The 17894-nt window shown below is 39.3% G+C and overlaps 1 protein-coding gene across 2 annotated transcripts in view; it reads right to left on the bottom strand.

Moving 5' to 3' along the window:
* LOC137341572 (uncharacterized) overlaps positions 1-10896 on the bottom strand; it is an 84882-nt gene extending 73986 nt beyond the window's left edge. For both annotated transcript variants that reach the window (XM_068004786.1, XM_068004795.1), the window contains exons 1-4: positions 10808-10896; positions 8281-10365; positions 5837-5905; positions 1728-1752 (exon numbers count right to left, since the gene is read on the bottom strand). In XM_068004786.1, the coding sequence (XP_067860887.1) occupies positions 1728-1752; positions 5837-5905; positions 8281-10350 (2164 nt within the window). In that variant the 5' untranslated portion in view covers positions 10351-10365; positions 10808-10896. The remainder of the gene's footprint in view (positions 1-1727; positions 1753-5836; positions 5906-8280; positions 10366-10807) is intronic.
* Positions 10897-17894: the final 6998 nt, after the last annotated feature.

Here is a 17894-nt window from a genome sequence, read left to right as displayed (position 1 = left end):
AAACAGAAATCACATTTGAGAAATGTTTAAAAATCTGCATTTTTTTTTAATAAATGCATGTCAATATTAACTTTTCTGGGCACTTTCCTAAAATACCTGCCTTATCTACCTGAATAAAGAAGTCAACACCACTATCTTATTTTCTTCCCTCAATTTATTAAAGCATAGATAGGGCCCATTACAGTGCTATCTAATGGTGCACTGATACTGAAACTCCACCAGGCACAACTGCCCAAATTAAAATACATTGCTGGTGACAGATTACAGTTTATTTTTCTAGAAATTTGAGATACCAGATTTAATGCTGGGTTTTTATTCTTTGCACAACTGTAGTGTACTTTCTTCAAGGTGACAGTGATCACGTTTAACTCTTGAATTTTTTGTTATTGGGAAAATTAAAAATAGCCCATGTTATAGACAGAATTATTATTCTTCACAAACACATCTACCCCATCTGTAAAATCTCCATTAGGTGGCTTTGCACAATTGCCTGATATTGATGCTGGAATGCAACACCTCTCCCAGCAAGAAAGCAAAGGAATATTAAACCAGCTTTCATAAAGTGAGATAACAGGCTCAATTAACGAGTGACGATAGAACCTTTTCACTTATACCTTCAATACCACTCCTTTGTTTTATTTCGCTTACAAAAGCATTGAATTTCAGCACCATCACTGAACTAAAAGAGGCGCACCAATGCATGCAGCAAGCTAGGCAGAATTGGGTACATTTGAAGTTCATGTTACAAAAAAAATTATTCCATTGTTCAAGTAATCCAAGCTCTCCAAATGCCCATTAACACTATCTGTGGTAAGGTCTCCCAATGTCTTGATGGGTAAAGGCTTTGCCCTGAAGGTCATAAATTTGATTCCTAGTCTGTGCTTAATTCAATGATCTCAATCAGGGCATTTCAATTGGCCTCAGATAGGGAAGAAAAGAAATCAGAAGTTAGTCAGGACTCCCACTCCAGATGCATACATGCACCCATACTGAACATGCCGTGTGTGGACATTGGGTGAGAACAGGATTGGACTTGGCTGTGATGTCTTCCATGGTAGAATAGTCTGCCAACACTCACTATCTAGACTCAAACATGAAGTATAGACACTTGAATGAGGCAACAGAAAGCTTATGGCACCAACTATACCCCAGCAGTAGTCATCGTCTCTGGGAGAAAGAGAAAAATATTGGGAAGGCCATCTGGAACATAGTCTAACATCAATTTGCATTCGTACTTTTTCTCTTTTCCTGGGTCATAGCATATCCCACTATGTATTCTGGCTTAAAGGATGGACAAGCGGACATATCCAACGAATACTGCCTGTTGTCACTCAGCAAGGGTGAAGTGCAACTCAAAATTGAGACTCCCTAGAAAAGTTGTGTTGTTAGAGGCAATAGGCCAATAAAAGTGGAGAATTGTATTATATAGCATCCCATTTAGTTTAGCAGTTCTCAAAGGTTGACCAAGCAATAATTTTTTGAAAATTAAATGTTATGTTCTTTCAGACACATGCAACAAAATCAGATGCCCTAATTATTGTATTTTTCATTGTTAACCATCTTATGAAAAGGTATTCTCAGAACTATTAAAACAAAAGTTATAGATGTTCATTAGTTTTAGTAAACATTAACAGTTGAAATGAAATCTCGAAACATCATGAAGATTTTACACGTGTAACATCTGTAGAGATGGGAACAGGATCCACAAGGAATCCTGCAATACTTACCATTCCATTTTAAGGCTGCTTCAATCTGCCATAATGATGTTTGGAGAGAATCAACCAGGAAAGGGAACAGAAAATATTAGCGAGATTGTTTCTGTTGGGACATAAAACTGAAACATTTCATTAAAATGTGCCTTTTGCAAATTTTGCTCTGACGGCTTTTCACTACTTGCTTAAATTAAGGAAACCTCATGGCTGTTCTGCAAGAATGCAAACAGGGGTCAACACGAACACACAGCCAGTTACATAAAGCAAGTGGATCTAGAGGCTCTGTGCATGGAAGGCTGCTAGATTCAGCTCCAAACTGGCAAACCCAATCTCTGCAACGTTTATACAATAACTGGACAAGCATCTGTACTATTCTATGGAAGTGAATATTTTGGATCGGTTACTTAGAAAGCATACAATTAAAAAGTTGCGTCAACCCCTGGCAAAGCTTGGAATTTTCTGACCGTGCAGAAAACATGGCCTCATCACCATTTCAGAAGAAAGATCTTTTATTTCAGAACTTCAGTAAAATTTCAACCAGTACTATTTGAAATTATTGAGTGATTCTACAGATTTGAGAGATTATTTTATGACAAATTGCTGACTACTTGATCATAAGATTCTTCCTTTACATCATTGTATTTAAAAATTCTAGTGCTTTCCATGATCCAATGTTCTTCTTAAAGGAAACAAACTTAAACGTACTTAGTTGAAATTTTCATGGCAATCTCAGTTTCTTTTAGTGTATAGAATTTTTAATAAATTATTGAATGTGCATTACTTACACATTGGTCTGCACAATTACATAACCTCTACTTCCCCATAGGAACAAATCTTACAAAAAAACTTTCAACATTTCTGCCAGGATAATCATATATAGTGCTTCCATAAAGAAAAATAAGATACTTTAACATTACTTATGGTTTCATTGAAAAGTTGATTAAGTTGTCAGAATTTAATTTCACTTTCTTGAGTTTTGTCAATTTGAACCTTTCAGCCAACAAATGTAATTCTTGCTAGTTCCACCAAATTCCCATTATGACTATATCCCACAGACAACACAAATACTTCTCCCACTGAAAAAGCCTGGTTCCCTCTTACTAAGCCAGTGGACATTAACCATATTGAAGGACACCACAAAGAATATACTTCTGGGTGCAGCACAGAGTCACCAGAATGACACAGGGGCTTAGAGGGTTAAATTATGAGGACAGATTGTATAAACCTTGCCTCTATTCCCTTGAGTATAGAAGATTGAGGGGTGATCTGATCGGAATGCTTAAAATATTAAAAGAATTATAAGTCAATATACGATGCCAGGCTTACTGGGTTCCTTTTACATTTAACCTTTTCGCACTCAGTAGCTTATGATTCCCTCTGTTTTTAAATAGTAATTCGCTGTTGGATAATTTAGGGTCAGAAAGAGTTAATACTAAATCTCTTATAAAGTAATGCTCCCACATCAGTTTCACTTTTCAGTTTCAACTTCACATGCTCAAAAATATTGGTTTTGGTATGCCATAAGGTGTGGACTGTTCCTTCGGGTACTTGTCCTGAATAGGTCCACAAAGTGAGTTAAATCCCAACTGACCCTGAACTGGATGAATTCATACTGCTTCAAACTGAGCTAATCTATATAGAGATATTACTATCTGAAGGGCAACTCACCGAAAAAGCATTGTGCCACCAAGGCATCGATTGCATTTTATTTTGTAGACTGTAGATTTAGTTTTCATACTAATTTTAACAGCATGCCGATTTTTTTTCTTTGAGAACATTGTAACCCTCAGAGGGAAAAACCATCAACCTCTTTGTTCCTTAAAATCATTGTACTGCACTGCAAATTAAAGCCAAAGTACTAATGTTGAATTCAAAGAGGTGTCCCGTTTGCAAGAGGGGTTTAGAGTTCTATAGGATACAACCAATTTGATGAGAAAAATAAGCCCATGTTCACAGTTGTTTTAGAATAAAAGTGGAGTTAGAACTCTGATTAGTTTTTAAAAATTTAAAATAAAACTCAGTTCTGCTTGTGCTATGGATTTCATGCTGGTGTGAAACTGGTTTAAGCCTTTAAAAAACACAGTAATAGTTTTCTATAGTAACATTAACAAATTTTACATGTAAAAGCAATGGTAATTACCAATGCAACAATTAAAAATTTAGACCGTGCGTGCTGATTTGTATGCCCCAATAAACTGATTTTCCACAGGAAAGCCTCAGGTCATTGCTCTGTCAAGATGTACGAGATTCAGCAATTTAATAGTCTTGCACATCATTTTGTCCAGCCTCCAGAATGAGATTTTAGATGCACAAAATTCAGAGCTCAGCAAAGTATTTTATGTAGCTCAACAACCCAGGTCACCTCCTCATATGGTCATTAATAATTAGGGTTGCTGAGACAGGTAGCTGATGCACATCAAGGAAAATCCAGCCTTCTATTCAGTGAAGAGTCAGGTAGCTCCTCTTCTTTTCCCCCTTCCTACAAGTCCATAACGTCCTCCTCTGTTGGAAAGGCTGGATGGTCTACCCATGAAGATCTCACAGATGCTCTTACCACTGCTCCTTGATCAACCGACTAAAAGGCATATCAAGGATGCAGGCAGATAACAATCTCAGCAGGTTCTTACTCCTTCCGCTGACAATTCAACGAAGACTGGCAAATCTGATGTGTATGAGTTGCCTGAGTGAGTGTATCTGTCAAGATGGGATTTAAATTTGGGTGTCCCTGTTGTTTTTTGGCAACCAAGGTGCAATTCCTTCAAACCTCTAAACTTAACAAGTGAAATAGATTATATGGCTACCAGTCCACATTTCAATGGCATGACCATTTTCCATGGTCAATCATATGCACCTAAAGATATTTTGATGGCCAAAATAGAACACATTGCAAAGCTGTCATTTATTGTAAGGTTAGTGAATGTAGAAAAAAAGGAATGATTTACAATCATCTAAATATTAAGGTTAGATTACAGTCGTGAAACATACTCCCAAGAAATCCATTGTGGAATGGAATAATTCAATGAAATTTAAGTTTTGTGCAAATTATCAAAACAATTCCAGTGTCTGAATGCAGTGTTGAGTGAAAAATCCATCGGTGATTGCTTTGGTAGATTACTGAGAAATAAAATTGTAGCCTATATATTAATACAACCCTGTCTAAAACAGTTCTTTTGCATCTTTTGTAGAGTCACAGGTTGCTTTGAGTTAAACAGCCAATGGAGCTAGGAGAAACACCAATTTAAAAATGTAAAGCTATTGACAGCCAAATTGTGGCAAAATCTTAGCCCCATCACAGTGATTTAACTGCAGGCAATCTGAAATTCTAATAACATGACTCATTTGATTTAGGGGATGAATGTAGGTTCTATTGCATTCTGAGATTTGTGTTTTGCTGTAATGAGTCATAAAAAAGGTGCACAGCCACAGGCATGCACATACTTACAACATATAATGCTTCCAACATTTTGTTACATTACTGTTGTAAGCAATAAGAACAACCTCATCTACATCAAAGAAATCTCAGTAAAGTGTTGTGCCATTATTCTAAATTTATCAGCTAGAGGGATTTATTTAAGGTTTGAGGCTGTACACCCATTAAACTTATATCATACAGAGCTGTGAGTCATCAATCAAGCAGTTCTATAGAATGGGGAGACTAAATTCTCAAACCTGAGGCTTCCAAGTGATCAATGTTCTATTCTTAAAAAAACTCTTCTCAACTTCAATACACACCCAAGCCCAGCACAGCCCAAAATAATTACTTTCAAAAGCTATTTTATTGATCCTGAGTTGCTAAGCAGCTGAACATACAACTAATGTCACGAAGACTGCAGATTATGTGTGTACAGGCTGTAAGCTCATATGCAGGTTTGAGATATAAAGCCACTTAGAAATTACATTAATGATTTATTTTCTTCTCCCAACATTAACACCCATGAACATTTTTACTAATAATCAAGAAAGCAGATAGTGACTATGTGGATAATCAAGGTTCCACTGTATTTGAAAGTGTATAACAGTATTGATACACTGCATTATTTTCTAAGAGCATTTAGGAGTAAAGTTATCAGCATACTTTGACAGTGCCAAGTGTGTAATTATACAGTAACTAAAACTGTTCTTACCTTTTTGTGTTTAAAGCCAAGGAAATGCATCTGGAGATTCAGAGCAGATGTGCAAACTACTTTGCAAATCTAGAATAAAAATATTTTAAATATCAAATGTTAAAATTAAAAATATTAAAAATATAGAATTTAAATCTTTAGGCATGAAAAATTTCACTAGATTATAGTAAAAGTTTCTATAAGTGAAGGTTAACTATTACCATCTTTGGGATAAAAAATATTAAATATTGCTTGCACCACCAAAGTGGATGATTGAACTTTTCTCTTGAGCATTCTGTGTTTAAAAAATTATTTAGCTAAAAGGGACAAAAGTACTAAACATATCAATTAGTTTATTTTAAATGAAAATAAACTGAAAGTTAAACTAAGAACGGGAAAAAATACAGGGAAACAAAGAAAAAACAGCACTGACTCATACTGGTTGCAATTCCACAGAGGCAACAGGAATTCCTCAACAAAGTGGTTAGATAGTGGGGGTCAGCACTCATTTAGACGGAATCATTTTTTTAAAAATTAAGTTTACAAATGCTCTGGAGGTTTATTTTAAGATAAATGCTAAATGGAAATTTCACCATGACTCAGCAGGTAAATACATCACTTACTGTGGTAGTATGGGACAGGTCTTTTCCTGTCTTCCATTTTTGATTGTTTGTACTGAGTCACAGAGGCCTGGTGTACGTAGTTAACAGGTCTTAGCGAGGGCAATGTTCAACTTTGCCAAAGTTCTAAACAACTTCAAGTTTATTCACAAACCATATTATACAAAAAATTTGGCCCCAATTACATTCTGTCTAAAAAGATACTTACACATCACTTTGTACCCAAAAAACCTCTGTCCAGTTGCAATCCATGAAAAACAAATTCTCAAGCTACATCTATCACATGTTTCAACACCCTTCCCCTACTAACTCTGCATCATGCACTGTGCCCAAGATGTAATGGTCTGGTTTCATTCTTTATTCAGATGTCAGTTTAAAGAAAAAGCTACCAAAATTGAACTAAAAATAACACATATCCACTTTATAATTTTACACTTCCAGAATTTTTTTAACATCAAGTTACACTTCTCCACAGCCTCTATAGCATCTACAAACCTGCACCAACCCTTGCAGTGTAAACTGGATCAACGCATGCAACTATGGGATTATTCCACAACACTGAGCATAAAAACAAGAACTTTTGATTCATATTCTTTTATTTACATCAGTGCTTTGAATTTTTTGATATTAGTCATTGTTGAAACAGAATGTCTCAATGTGATTTGTTCAGCCAATGAATGGTACTGATTAAATCCAATCCACTTGACTTCATTGCTAATTAATTATATGGCCAAGTCCACATGTTTAAATGTTTTATGATACAACGACCTATTTGATTACTTTATATGCCTTGTACCATCCATTTTGAGGCGTACAACATATGTTTCAGTAACATGCAATAATATACTTATACTGCTGGTCACTGCTCTTCATTTCTCATTCCTGGAAATCACAGAGCAAGAACTGCAAAAGAAGGGTTCGCCTTGGAAATGCAAAACCTCAAGGTAGCAATATCAATTTCTGCTGCAAAAAGTTGGAAATGTCTTCAAAATTTAATCACAAAGAAAAAATTACACTAAATCCATGACTCATTACTGAAACAAGATGTATTTCAGATCAAGCTATATCCAAGCACTGCACTTGCCAGAAGGTTAGGAGCAGGAGGGAGAAGTGAAAGGCTTCAGCTGTGCACAATGAGAAATGCAAAAAAAAAGTTGTAATGCCCCACAGCTTTATAATTTTATAGAATCTTAGTAAAAATGCAATCTATATTTTTATATCTTCACACTTACGAGACCTGTATATAAACAAAAAAATTCAAGTGGCAGGCAGGGGAATGGGAAAAGTAAGAGCTTACTTTATAAAAAGACCTGATAACTATAAAAGTTTGTCCACTTGAAATAATTTACATATGAGATTATCTCCCCCATCCCACCCAAAACAACTTTAATGATTAACATTAATTCCTAAACTATACTTCTTATCCACTAATCCCTCAAAGCAGGTAGAAGTATAACATTTAAAGAACCTCACTGCTAAACGCACAACTTTTAAACTGGAAGGTAAGAAGCCAATTTCTGTATTTAGCCCCAGTATCATTATATAAGCAAATGAATCTGAACGTTAGCCAGCCATGGTATGGAAAGGATACTGCAACCACTTCGAAATTGCACAGCAAAGCATATGGCCATAATCTCAGATTAACTTTTTTTTTAGAAAAGTGAAATAATTCAGTTAATAATTGTTTACCTTGTCCATTTCAATTGATAAATAAGTCTAGTGATAACACTGATGTGTAATATTAATATCTAACATGTGGTGGCTCAGATTTAGCAGATCAAAAACATTAAATAATGTATAAAACAAAATGTCAAAAAGCCTCTCTGCAGGAGCTTAAATACTTACATCACACCAAAACATCGTCATAGATTTGCCATCTTTACTAGCCAAAGGCCCAACACTCGCAGGAGGTCCAACACTCGCAGGAGGTCCAACACTCGCAGGAGGCCCAGTTGCATCTCTGTTAGCTTGGAATAGGTCTTTATTGGTCACACTTGTCATCATATTTGCTGTTTTTTTAGTGTCACTTGCATTGTTTATCTTTCCAGCACTCAAAGGAAGTTTTTTTTCACCAGTCAGCTGAGGTTGAACTTTGTCTGCCACCAGAACATTTAACTTTTCTTTTTCACCACTCTTTACTTGGGATTTAGGCTTGGCAAGTACAGTCTTAGCTTGAGCTTGGCCTGGGGCACTCTTAGCTTGCCATAGGTCACTGCTGGCTTTACCTGTTTTTCTGGAGTATCTTTTTGCAGCAAATTTGCTCTTTTTTCCAATATAAATTGGGAATCTCTTCCCAGTTAGCACACCAGTTTTTCCAGTAAGCACTCCAGCTCTTCCACCAGTTATCTGAGGTTTAACTTTGCCCACAGCACTCTTGGCAACTACTTTTCTACCACCATTGGCCTGAGGTTGCACTTGGCTTGTGCCACTCTTAGCTTCATATTTTTCAGCATTGTTAGCTTGATCTCGTCCTGACTCACTCTGAGCTTCATCTTGTCCACCACTGGTAGGTTGATCTTGAACTTGGCCCAACTCACTCTGAGCTTCATCTTGTCCACAGCCCGACTTACCCTGAGTTTCACCTTGTCCACGGCCCAACTCACTCTGAGCTTCATTTTGTCCACGGCCCGACTCACCCTGAGCTTCACCTTGTCCACCGCCCGACTCACCCTGAGCTTCATCTTGTCCACGGCCCGACTCACCCTGAGCTTCATCTTGTCCACGGCCCGACTCACCCTGAGCTTCATCTTGTCCACGGCCCGACTCACCCTGAGCTTCATCTTGTCCACGGCCCGACTCATTCCGAGCTTCATCTTGTCCACGGCCCGACTCACTCCGAGCTTCATCTTGTCCACGGCCCGACTCACCCTGAGCTTCATCTTGTCCACGGCCCGACTCACCCTGAGCTTCATCTTGTCCACGGCCTGTCTCACCCTGAGCTTCATCTTGTCCACGGCCCGACTCACTCCGAGCTTCATCTTGTCCACGGCCCGACTCACTCCGAGCTTCATCTTGTCCACGGCCCGACTCACCCTGAGCTTCATCTTGTCCACCGCCCGTCTCACCCCGAGCTTCATCTTGTCCACGGCCCGACTCACTCCGAGCTTCATCTTGTCCACGGCCCGACTCACCGCGAGCTTCATCTTGTCCACGGCCCGACTCACCGCGAGCTTCATCTTGTCCACGGCCCGACTCACCGCGAGCTTCATCTTGTCCACGGCCCGACTCACCGCGAGCTTCATCTTGTCCACGGCCCGACTCACCGCGAGCTTCATCTTGTCCACGGCCCGACTCACTCAGGGCTTCATCTTGTTCACTACTGTTGGCTTGATCTTGGACTTGGCCCGACTCACTTTGAGCTTCATCTTGTCCACCAATGTTAGCTTGATCTTGGACTTGGCCCGACTCACTCTGAGCTTCATCTTGTCCACGATTATTAGTATTAATTTGGACTTGTCCTGTCTCACTCTTAGCTTCATCTTTTTCACCACTGTTAATTTGAGGTTGAATTTCACCTATGTTATTCCCAGCTGTGTCTTGTACACCACTGTTCTCTTGCATATGGATCTGGTCCACAGCAACCTCAGCTATGTCTTTTTCAGCATTGTTATCTTCAGGTTGGACTTCATCTGTGTCACTCTCACCTTCCTCCTGTCTACTACTGTTATCTTGAGCTTGGTCTTGGCCTGTGTGATCCTTCACTTCATCTTGTCCACTATTAGCTTGAGCTTGGACTTGGCCTTCAGGATTCTTAGCTATGTCTTTTTCACTACTGATATGGTGAGATTTAACTTCGCCTGAATCTTTCTTTGCAAACTCTTTTCCATCACCATTAGCTTGTGCTTGGTCTGCATCACTCTTAGCTGCGTCTTTTCCATCCTTGTTAGCTTGGACAACTTCATCTGCATCACTCATGTTTCAATACGAAATCTACAACAAATTAAAAATACACATCAAATGTTTTCGTTTTGGAGTCATTTAAAATAGAGCTGAATCTCACTCAGGTACGTTTCAAACAGCTAAACATGAAAATATGTGATGGTCCAACACTATTCTTGGGGGGAGGGGAAAAGAGGCCTAGTCAGCGGCACTCACTCATTACTCATTGGTTGCAACTTCCACCCGGAAGATGCTGTTTAAAATGCACAGGAGTAAAAGCGGGACTCAAGGAGCACCATAAAAACAGGGACGATCGCGGATCGAAACGTGTTAACGAGCGACCCGAAAATCAGCGCCTCGCAACACGGGTCCAGCTGCACCTCCCTTCCCTTCCCCCAAAACCACCTGATCTCTGTCGCCCGTTAACACTAATGTTTAACCGCGTTTCATTACAAGCTGTCGGGACATATATGGAGAGAAGCCCCGCGGTTACCCGGCTCCGGGCTCCCGGCTCCGAGCTCCGAGCCGATACGCACAAATTCCTCAAACGGTCAGTTCGTGATAGCAGCAATCTACTTCCGTCACGCTCTGAACGTCACTTCCTCGTTACCGGCGCGGGGCGCCGCGCGCTTCCTGCTCGCGGTAAACTGCGCGAAAATCTTTCCCGCCAACACAGCATTCCAAATACTTGCCCTAAACACCGCACGGTGCAAAGTAAAAACAGTCGGAGTGTTTTAAAGCAGTTCATTTTAATTAATTATTTCCAATCTTGAAGCTCTTACCGCATCAGTTAGAAACGTTGATAATATCCCCTTTATACAAAAGAACCAATGTAAGGAATCTTACAACACCAGGTTATAGTCCAACAGTTTTATTTGAAAATCACAAGCTTTCGGAGGCTTTCTCCTTCGTCAGGTGAGGAAGGCTTTCTCCTTCGTCACACTCACCTGACGAAGGAGAAAGCCTCCAAAAGCTTGTGATTTTCAAATAAAACTGTTGGACTATAACCTGGTGTTGTAAGATTCCTTACATTTGCCCACCCCAGTCCATCACCGGCATCTCCACATCATTACAAAAGAACCTGGCAGCATATAGTCCAGCAATCCTCAACCGCCATCTAGAAAATTAGCAAAATCTCGATAACAGTTTTTTAAAAAACTGATAACTGAAAGGAGCTCTAAATATAGGCTCCTGTTGTACAGTTACACTGAAGGTGCAATGGGCACATAATGTAGTAATGACTTAAGCTGCAGATATATCAGATGATTGTGGCAAAAATGTTGGGAATTTTCCCTTAATGCAGAGAAATTGTGGACAATGGTGGGTATGCATTGGTATTCCCTGTTGCTAAATCTGATCATAAATTGTTTATATGAACAAGCAACACAGAGTCACTTGTCCCTCCAGTTCACCAAAACATCCTTCCTCTCCACCTCACCCCTCAATTCACACTGACACTCTCCTTCCAGTTCACATTGGCAGCCTTCATCCCACCCACCTCCCTCATAACCACTATGTGAGGAAAAATGTATGTCAACCTGCTTGCTGATTTTTTTCCCCCTCCATTCATACACCTATCTCCCCGGGTAAACTGTCTTGTGTACACTTCATATTTCCTGTAATCTGCAACCAGGAACTTATCTACTGTGAAATCAGTCCCACTGATGACTTCTATGTGATGCTGCTACTGCTGTTCCAGGGATCGAACTCTTCTATGGGCAGAAATTCCTGATCTCAGAAAACTATTGTGAGAATTCTTGTGAGCAACAGCATCCTGTTCCCCAGAACACCAAGTAGGAGCAGGACTGAGGAACGGAGCCAGTTGTGGTAATGATTTTTTTAAAGTGTAGACAACAACCCTCAAAATATTGACTGAAACGTATCACAATATCACAAGATATTTACAGATGAGGAAACCTAGATCTCTTATGTCCTATGAGGATAAAGCTTTACATATCCTGGGAAGAGAGGCCATCAAGAATGATGGACATGTAAGAAGGGATTTGTCAGGTCATCCTGCCTCTCCTATTGTACCCTTCATTAATTGTTAGTTAACCATATCATGAAACCCTCATGTCATTCCTTCGACTGAAAGTGACACGTACGCTCCTCTCTTCAGGAACGATTTTAACCTTTCCTCCTCTTTTCTCTCTAGATCTGCCGTAGCTTGAGGAAGACACAGGCCCCTCAGTATCTGGTGATGCCAGCACTTGCAACATGCATCCTCACTCCACCTGAAGCACCAGTCCAGATGCATCCACATGGAGGAGTTAGATAGTGGAAGGAGGAGACTGCAGTATGTTGTGAGAAGGAAGACATTACTGGCCAAAGGGTCAGGAGGTGGTATCTGAAGAGCTTGAGGGTCTGCAACTCATGGGCTCAGCATTTAAAACAATGTTGCTCACAGAGCATCAAGAATTGGTGCAGGCATTGGGGACCAGATTGGACAGTATGCTGGAGATAGCAGCTCAGGTGGAGGAATCCACCAGCAACATTTGTAGTATATTGGAGAACCATTTAACATCACCACAGTCCAACATGCAGCATGACAGAGCCCTTAAGGATAGCCTTTGCTTCTTGTATGGATGCTTAGATTGTTAGATTGGAGAAGGCTGTATCTTTTGGGTTGGACAGGATTGGCAACTGATTGCAGATAAACATCTTACAGGGCTTCATTAATCTTATTGGAACCATTAGATTTGCTTTCCTGCAGATCAGAAGCCACACAGATTGAGTGCCCAGTATTACTGACATGACAGATAATAGTGCTATTTCTCAGAATAGCAACATATAAATGTCCTCCTGCCAGCCTCTTTAATGCCTGCAAATATGCAGAAAGGAGCCAATGCCATGTTGTCCATTGCAGCAGCACAAGAGATGCAGCCTGCAGCAGGTACATCCCAGGACTTAGCTGCCATGAGCAAGGACCACCTCAGAACCAAGAGGCTCCTTGTGAGACACAGCAGCCGACTATCTCACATACTCCTACCCCTCGGGCAGCACTTAGGAGAACCACTAGATTAGATTTAAGAGTTCAAACATCACACACTTGACACCAAGGAGAAGCACAGTGTTAAGAAGCACTAGGCACATACACACACAGTATGGGTGTAAATAAAATTACGGTAGCATTAAAGTTGTGGTGCATGCAGACAAGGTTTAGAAGTAATTTTGATGAAGTGGCAGGAATGGGAGTTGCATGAGATGATGTGCACAAAGGAAGGTTTGTAGATGATGACATATTTGTAGTGTGAAGAGGAAAAATAAATTGTGTCCTTCAAGTAAAAAAAATCCTGATTGCAAATAATTAGAATTAGTCAATCTCCAATTGCATTGCACACGAGGAGTGAGGACGTTTATTTGTTTAAAACTTCTGATCTGGATAGTGGTGTTTCTGAGTAATTTTTTTTTAATGTGTTGGATGTGAGGTTCATTATTTAATTCCTTTCCTACATTTCTGTTGCCTTCGAAAGATGGAAGTAATACTGTGTGACAGAGGATAGAAATATTATTGATTTTATGTAACACCAGATGGAAAGGATTTTTGGATTTCTGACAAAGGATTGCAGTATCACCAGGTTTTTTTTTAAACAGTAAAACACACAGCAGCCAACTCAATGGCATTAGTTTTGGTGTGGAGTACAAAACGGGCGGGTTGTCCACTCTGCCTGCCTGATGACATCAGCAGGAGGCCCGATCCATTTTCATGGTTGGGCCTCACTTAAATGCAATCGGCATGCTGTCGGTCCTAATCGTGCTCCCTATAGAGAGCTCGCAATTAGTAGGGCAGGATATTCAGCAAGGCTGTGGCTACCTAAAGGCAGGCTACACCTCTGAGAGGGTAGGTATACTTTTCAATGCTGATTAGTGGCAATCAATTTTCTGAATCTGCTGCCGAAATGACTTCATCCAAGGCCCCCAGATTTTCTGATGGTGCCATGAAGGTTCTCAAAGAGTCAAAGGAGGTCCTTTTCCCTTCTGATGGGCGCTGGGTGACCAGTCCGATTTTGCTCTCCAATGAAGTCAAGTCGAGCAGGCTATAAAAGAGGCATCTGGTTCAAACCTGCTCTTTCCCACTGGGTGAGTTAGGTTAAAATCGGGGCTTAAGTTTCCATAATCTTTGTCCATAGCTTATCCCCCTTATACTTGAGACTAGTCTTATAACTCTTCTTTCTAGCCTTTCCATTGCATATGCGCTCAAAATCACATTCAATTCACAGAAGTAAAATTATGGAGGACTGCAATAATGAAATACCATTGTAGGTTTTCATTCAGCTCTGGCTCCAGAGCAAATGAACTGCCCAGTTACCTAACACCAGTTAAAATGATGAAGGCAAACAATCATGATGTTTATGTGTGCAAGCTGTCACACAAAATGGAATATCTGGCCAGGACTTTGCTATGTTTCCAAGAAATCAAGGCAACAAGTGAAAGAAATTATTTTTTTTACATTAAACTTTTGTGGAGTAAAATCATTTGTAAGTTGGAAAGCGTCTTTTGGTCTAATTTTTTTTTAAAACATAAGGTAAAAATTTAGAAAGCATATGGTAAAATAATGCAGAATATTACAAAACTTAATTCTCTTAAGCATGAAGAGCATTTACCTATGGGAATATTTGAACAAAATACTATTTTGTGAACACGTCGATGTGATAACAGAGGGATTCACTTCAAACCATACACCCTGTAGCTGGCATTAGAGGCTCAAGGAACCCCTCGAAACAGCCTTGAAGATGGTGATGAATTATTTGTATGTGGATAATTCAGCTGAAAGGATCACACAATTTTTAGTAGAATGTAATAGGAAAAGTCTGCCATAACTACTAAAGTCTCAGTGCAGTGCCCATCGTTGTGCCAAAAACAATTTGGCAAAATTCATAGTACTAAGAATCATTGAAATTTTAGCACAGTATTATCACAGAGTACCTCCATAACTCAGTATTTTACAGTGTATCAGTACAATTTGGTAATTTTAGGGAACACTGGTATGAGTCAGTACTAATTTAGTATTTTATAAAGTATCAGAATAAGAAAGAAAAAACTTTAATTTATATAGCATCTTTCACATCCTCAAGACATCCCAAAGTGCTTCACAGTCAATGAAGTACTTTCAAAGTGTAGTCACTCTTGTAATGTAGACAAATGTGGCAGCCAATTTGCACACAGCTTGGCCCCACATACAGCAATGACCAGATAATCAATTTTAATGGTGTTATTTGATGGAGAACTCCCCTGCTCTTCTTCAAATAGTGCCACGGGATCTTTTACATCCATCTAAGAGGACAAAGAGGATATCAGTTTGACATCTCACCTGAAAGACAGCACCTCCGAAACTACAGCACTCCCTCAGTACTGCACTGAAGGATTGGCCTAGATTATGTGCCCAAGTCTCTGGAGTGGGACTTGACCTTCTGACTCAGAGGCTAAAGTGCTATCACTGAACCAACACTAACACTTCACTCAGATTAAATCAGTATAACTTAGTATTACTCCACAGAATACAGATATAATTATGTACTTTTATACAAAGTACCAGTTTAGTTCCAAGGACATAGGTCCTACAAGGAAAGATGTATAGTAGACCTGACTGTGGGTAATGAACCAGGATAAGCAAGTAACCTGAAGGTAGAAGAACATTTAGTGGCCAGTGATCATAACGTAAGTAGGTTTACAGTCAGAATTGATGAAGGATAAACAGAGTCAAAAACAAAGGTTTTGGCCTGGAAAACAGCTAGTTTTACATGGATGAAAGGAGGAATATTCTAGATTAATTGGATGGAAAATTTTGTTAGATAAAACAGCAGACCACTAGTGGAAAATAAATTTACGTGTGAGATAGATAGGGCACATAATAAATATATCATAACTAGGATTAAAATCCAGTATTCCATTGATGAAGCAGGACATTAGGGTAAATATAAAATCTAAAAGGCATACAATAAAATTAAGTCCAGAAATACTGAAGAAAGGTAGGAGCAATACCAAAAGCAAAGTAAAAAGAGGGATTGCAAGGGCTAAGGGAAACTATGAAAAAGAACTGGCAGTCAACATAAAAGGGTAATAATAAAGATAATAACAACTTTCCTAAGCATATGAAAATGAAGAGGATAGTCAAAGAGTGGAACCACTAAGGCACAATGATGCCAATCTGATGGTAGAGAATAAAAGAACCACAGAGACGCTTAACAAGTACTTTTCCTCTGTATTTACAAAGGAGTTTGAAGGAAGGACTACAAGAGTAGCAGGTGAGAATGCAGAATAACTGATATAAATATTATAAAAAGATTAAATGAGACTGAAAGTGGATAAGTCACCTAATCAGGCCTACCCTCAGAATACTGAAGATGATTTGTAAAGATATAGTAGAGACACTAACCATAATTTTACTTGGAAACAGAAAATGCACCAAAGGGAATGCAAATGTTAGACCCCATTCAAAGAAGGGGAAAGGAATAAGCCAGGTAACTATAGCCCAATTAGCCTCACAATGGTATTAGGAAGATTGCTGGAGACCATAATAAAGATTAATTTAATGTTTACCTGAATGTTGAGTTATCACATTAGAGGTTATAATGGGTTTAGCATCACCAGAACTCCAATAAGAATACCTCATGTCCCCTATGATCTGTAGTGCACCTTTTTCTGCCCAATATTAGGTAAATCAAAGCATGACCCTGGGGTCCTAACAAATAACCCATATTCTGTACAGAGGCTAGAGGAATGTATAATGTGCTGCCATGTGATCTGAGCTCTCACTCCAAACTGCAGACTGCATAGGCTCTTACCAAATTGAGACACAGGCATTGAAACAATAAGTGTCCCATTTACAACAGATGAATGAACAGTACATAGTTTAACACAGTGATATATTTATTTTCTTACACTCTTCATGTATAAAACACCAAATGTGCAACTCATTTCCCCTTTAAACTTGAATCTTTAAATAGAAGTCCACTTACTGTAAACTCACTGATCTACCTCTCTAACCAGGTTTAAAATCTAATAGCCTTGCAACTCTTATCTAGGAGCTGCACACACACTGACTACACTCAGGCTGTATCCTGCACATGTAAATCTGTAAGTGGCTATCAATCAGAGGGTTCCAACCAATCAAAGGGCCTGCTTCTCCTCAATTGTCTCAGAAACAGCTGTCAAATCAAAGTCACTACCAGAGGTTGGGTTCTGATGTGGAACTAGAGTGCTTTTTGTAGTCTGAGTGGCTGTATGCCACGCTGGATGAATTGAACAGAATGAAATCTTAAGCGCTAATATGTCCCCAGCTACTCATGAGTAACAATATGGGCCAGCTTTTGACAATAGCATAAAATGGGCTTGCAAATAATGTCCCCAGGGTTGATTAACCAATTAACACTTCAGGACACCATTGTGTAGACCAAAACAAATTTACATCTTGAGGATAATCTAGTAGACAAATTCTATAGCTCAAGCTGATGGCTTTCCATTGAAAAGAATATTTTATGTGACCTTAGGGTCTAGCAATACAAAAAATATAAGTTAAAATTCAGCACAGGCAAAGATCCATCTTGCCAAACTAAATGCATTGAATAGCACTCAAAATA

Source organism: Heptranchias perlo, chromosome 2 (genome assembly GCF_035084215.1).
Source record: "Heptranchias perlo isolate sHepPer1 chromosome 2, sHepPer1.hap1, whole genome shotgun sequence".
NCBI classification, from domain to species: domain Eukaryota; kingdom Metazoa; phylum Chordata; class Chondrichthyes; order Hexanchiformes; family Hexanchidae; genus Heptranchias; species Heptranchias perlo.
This window is presented reverse-complemented; position numbering and strand designations above follow the sequence as displayed.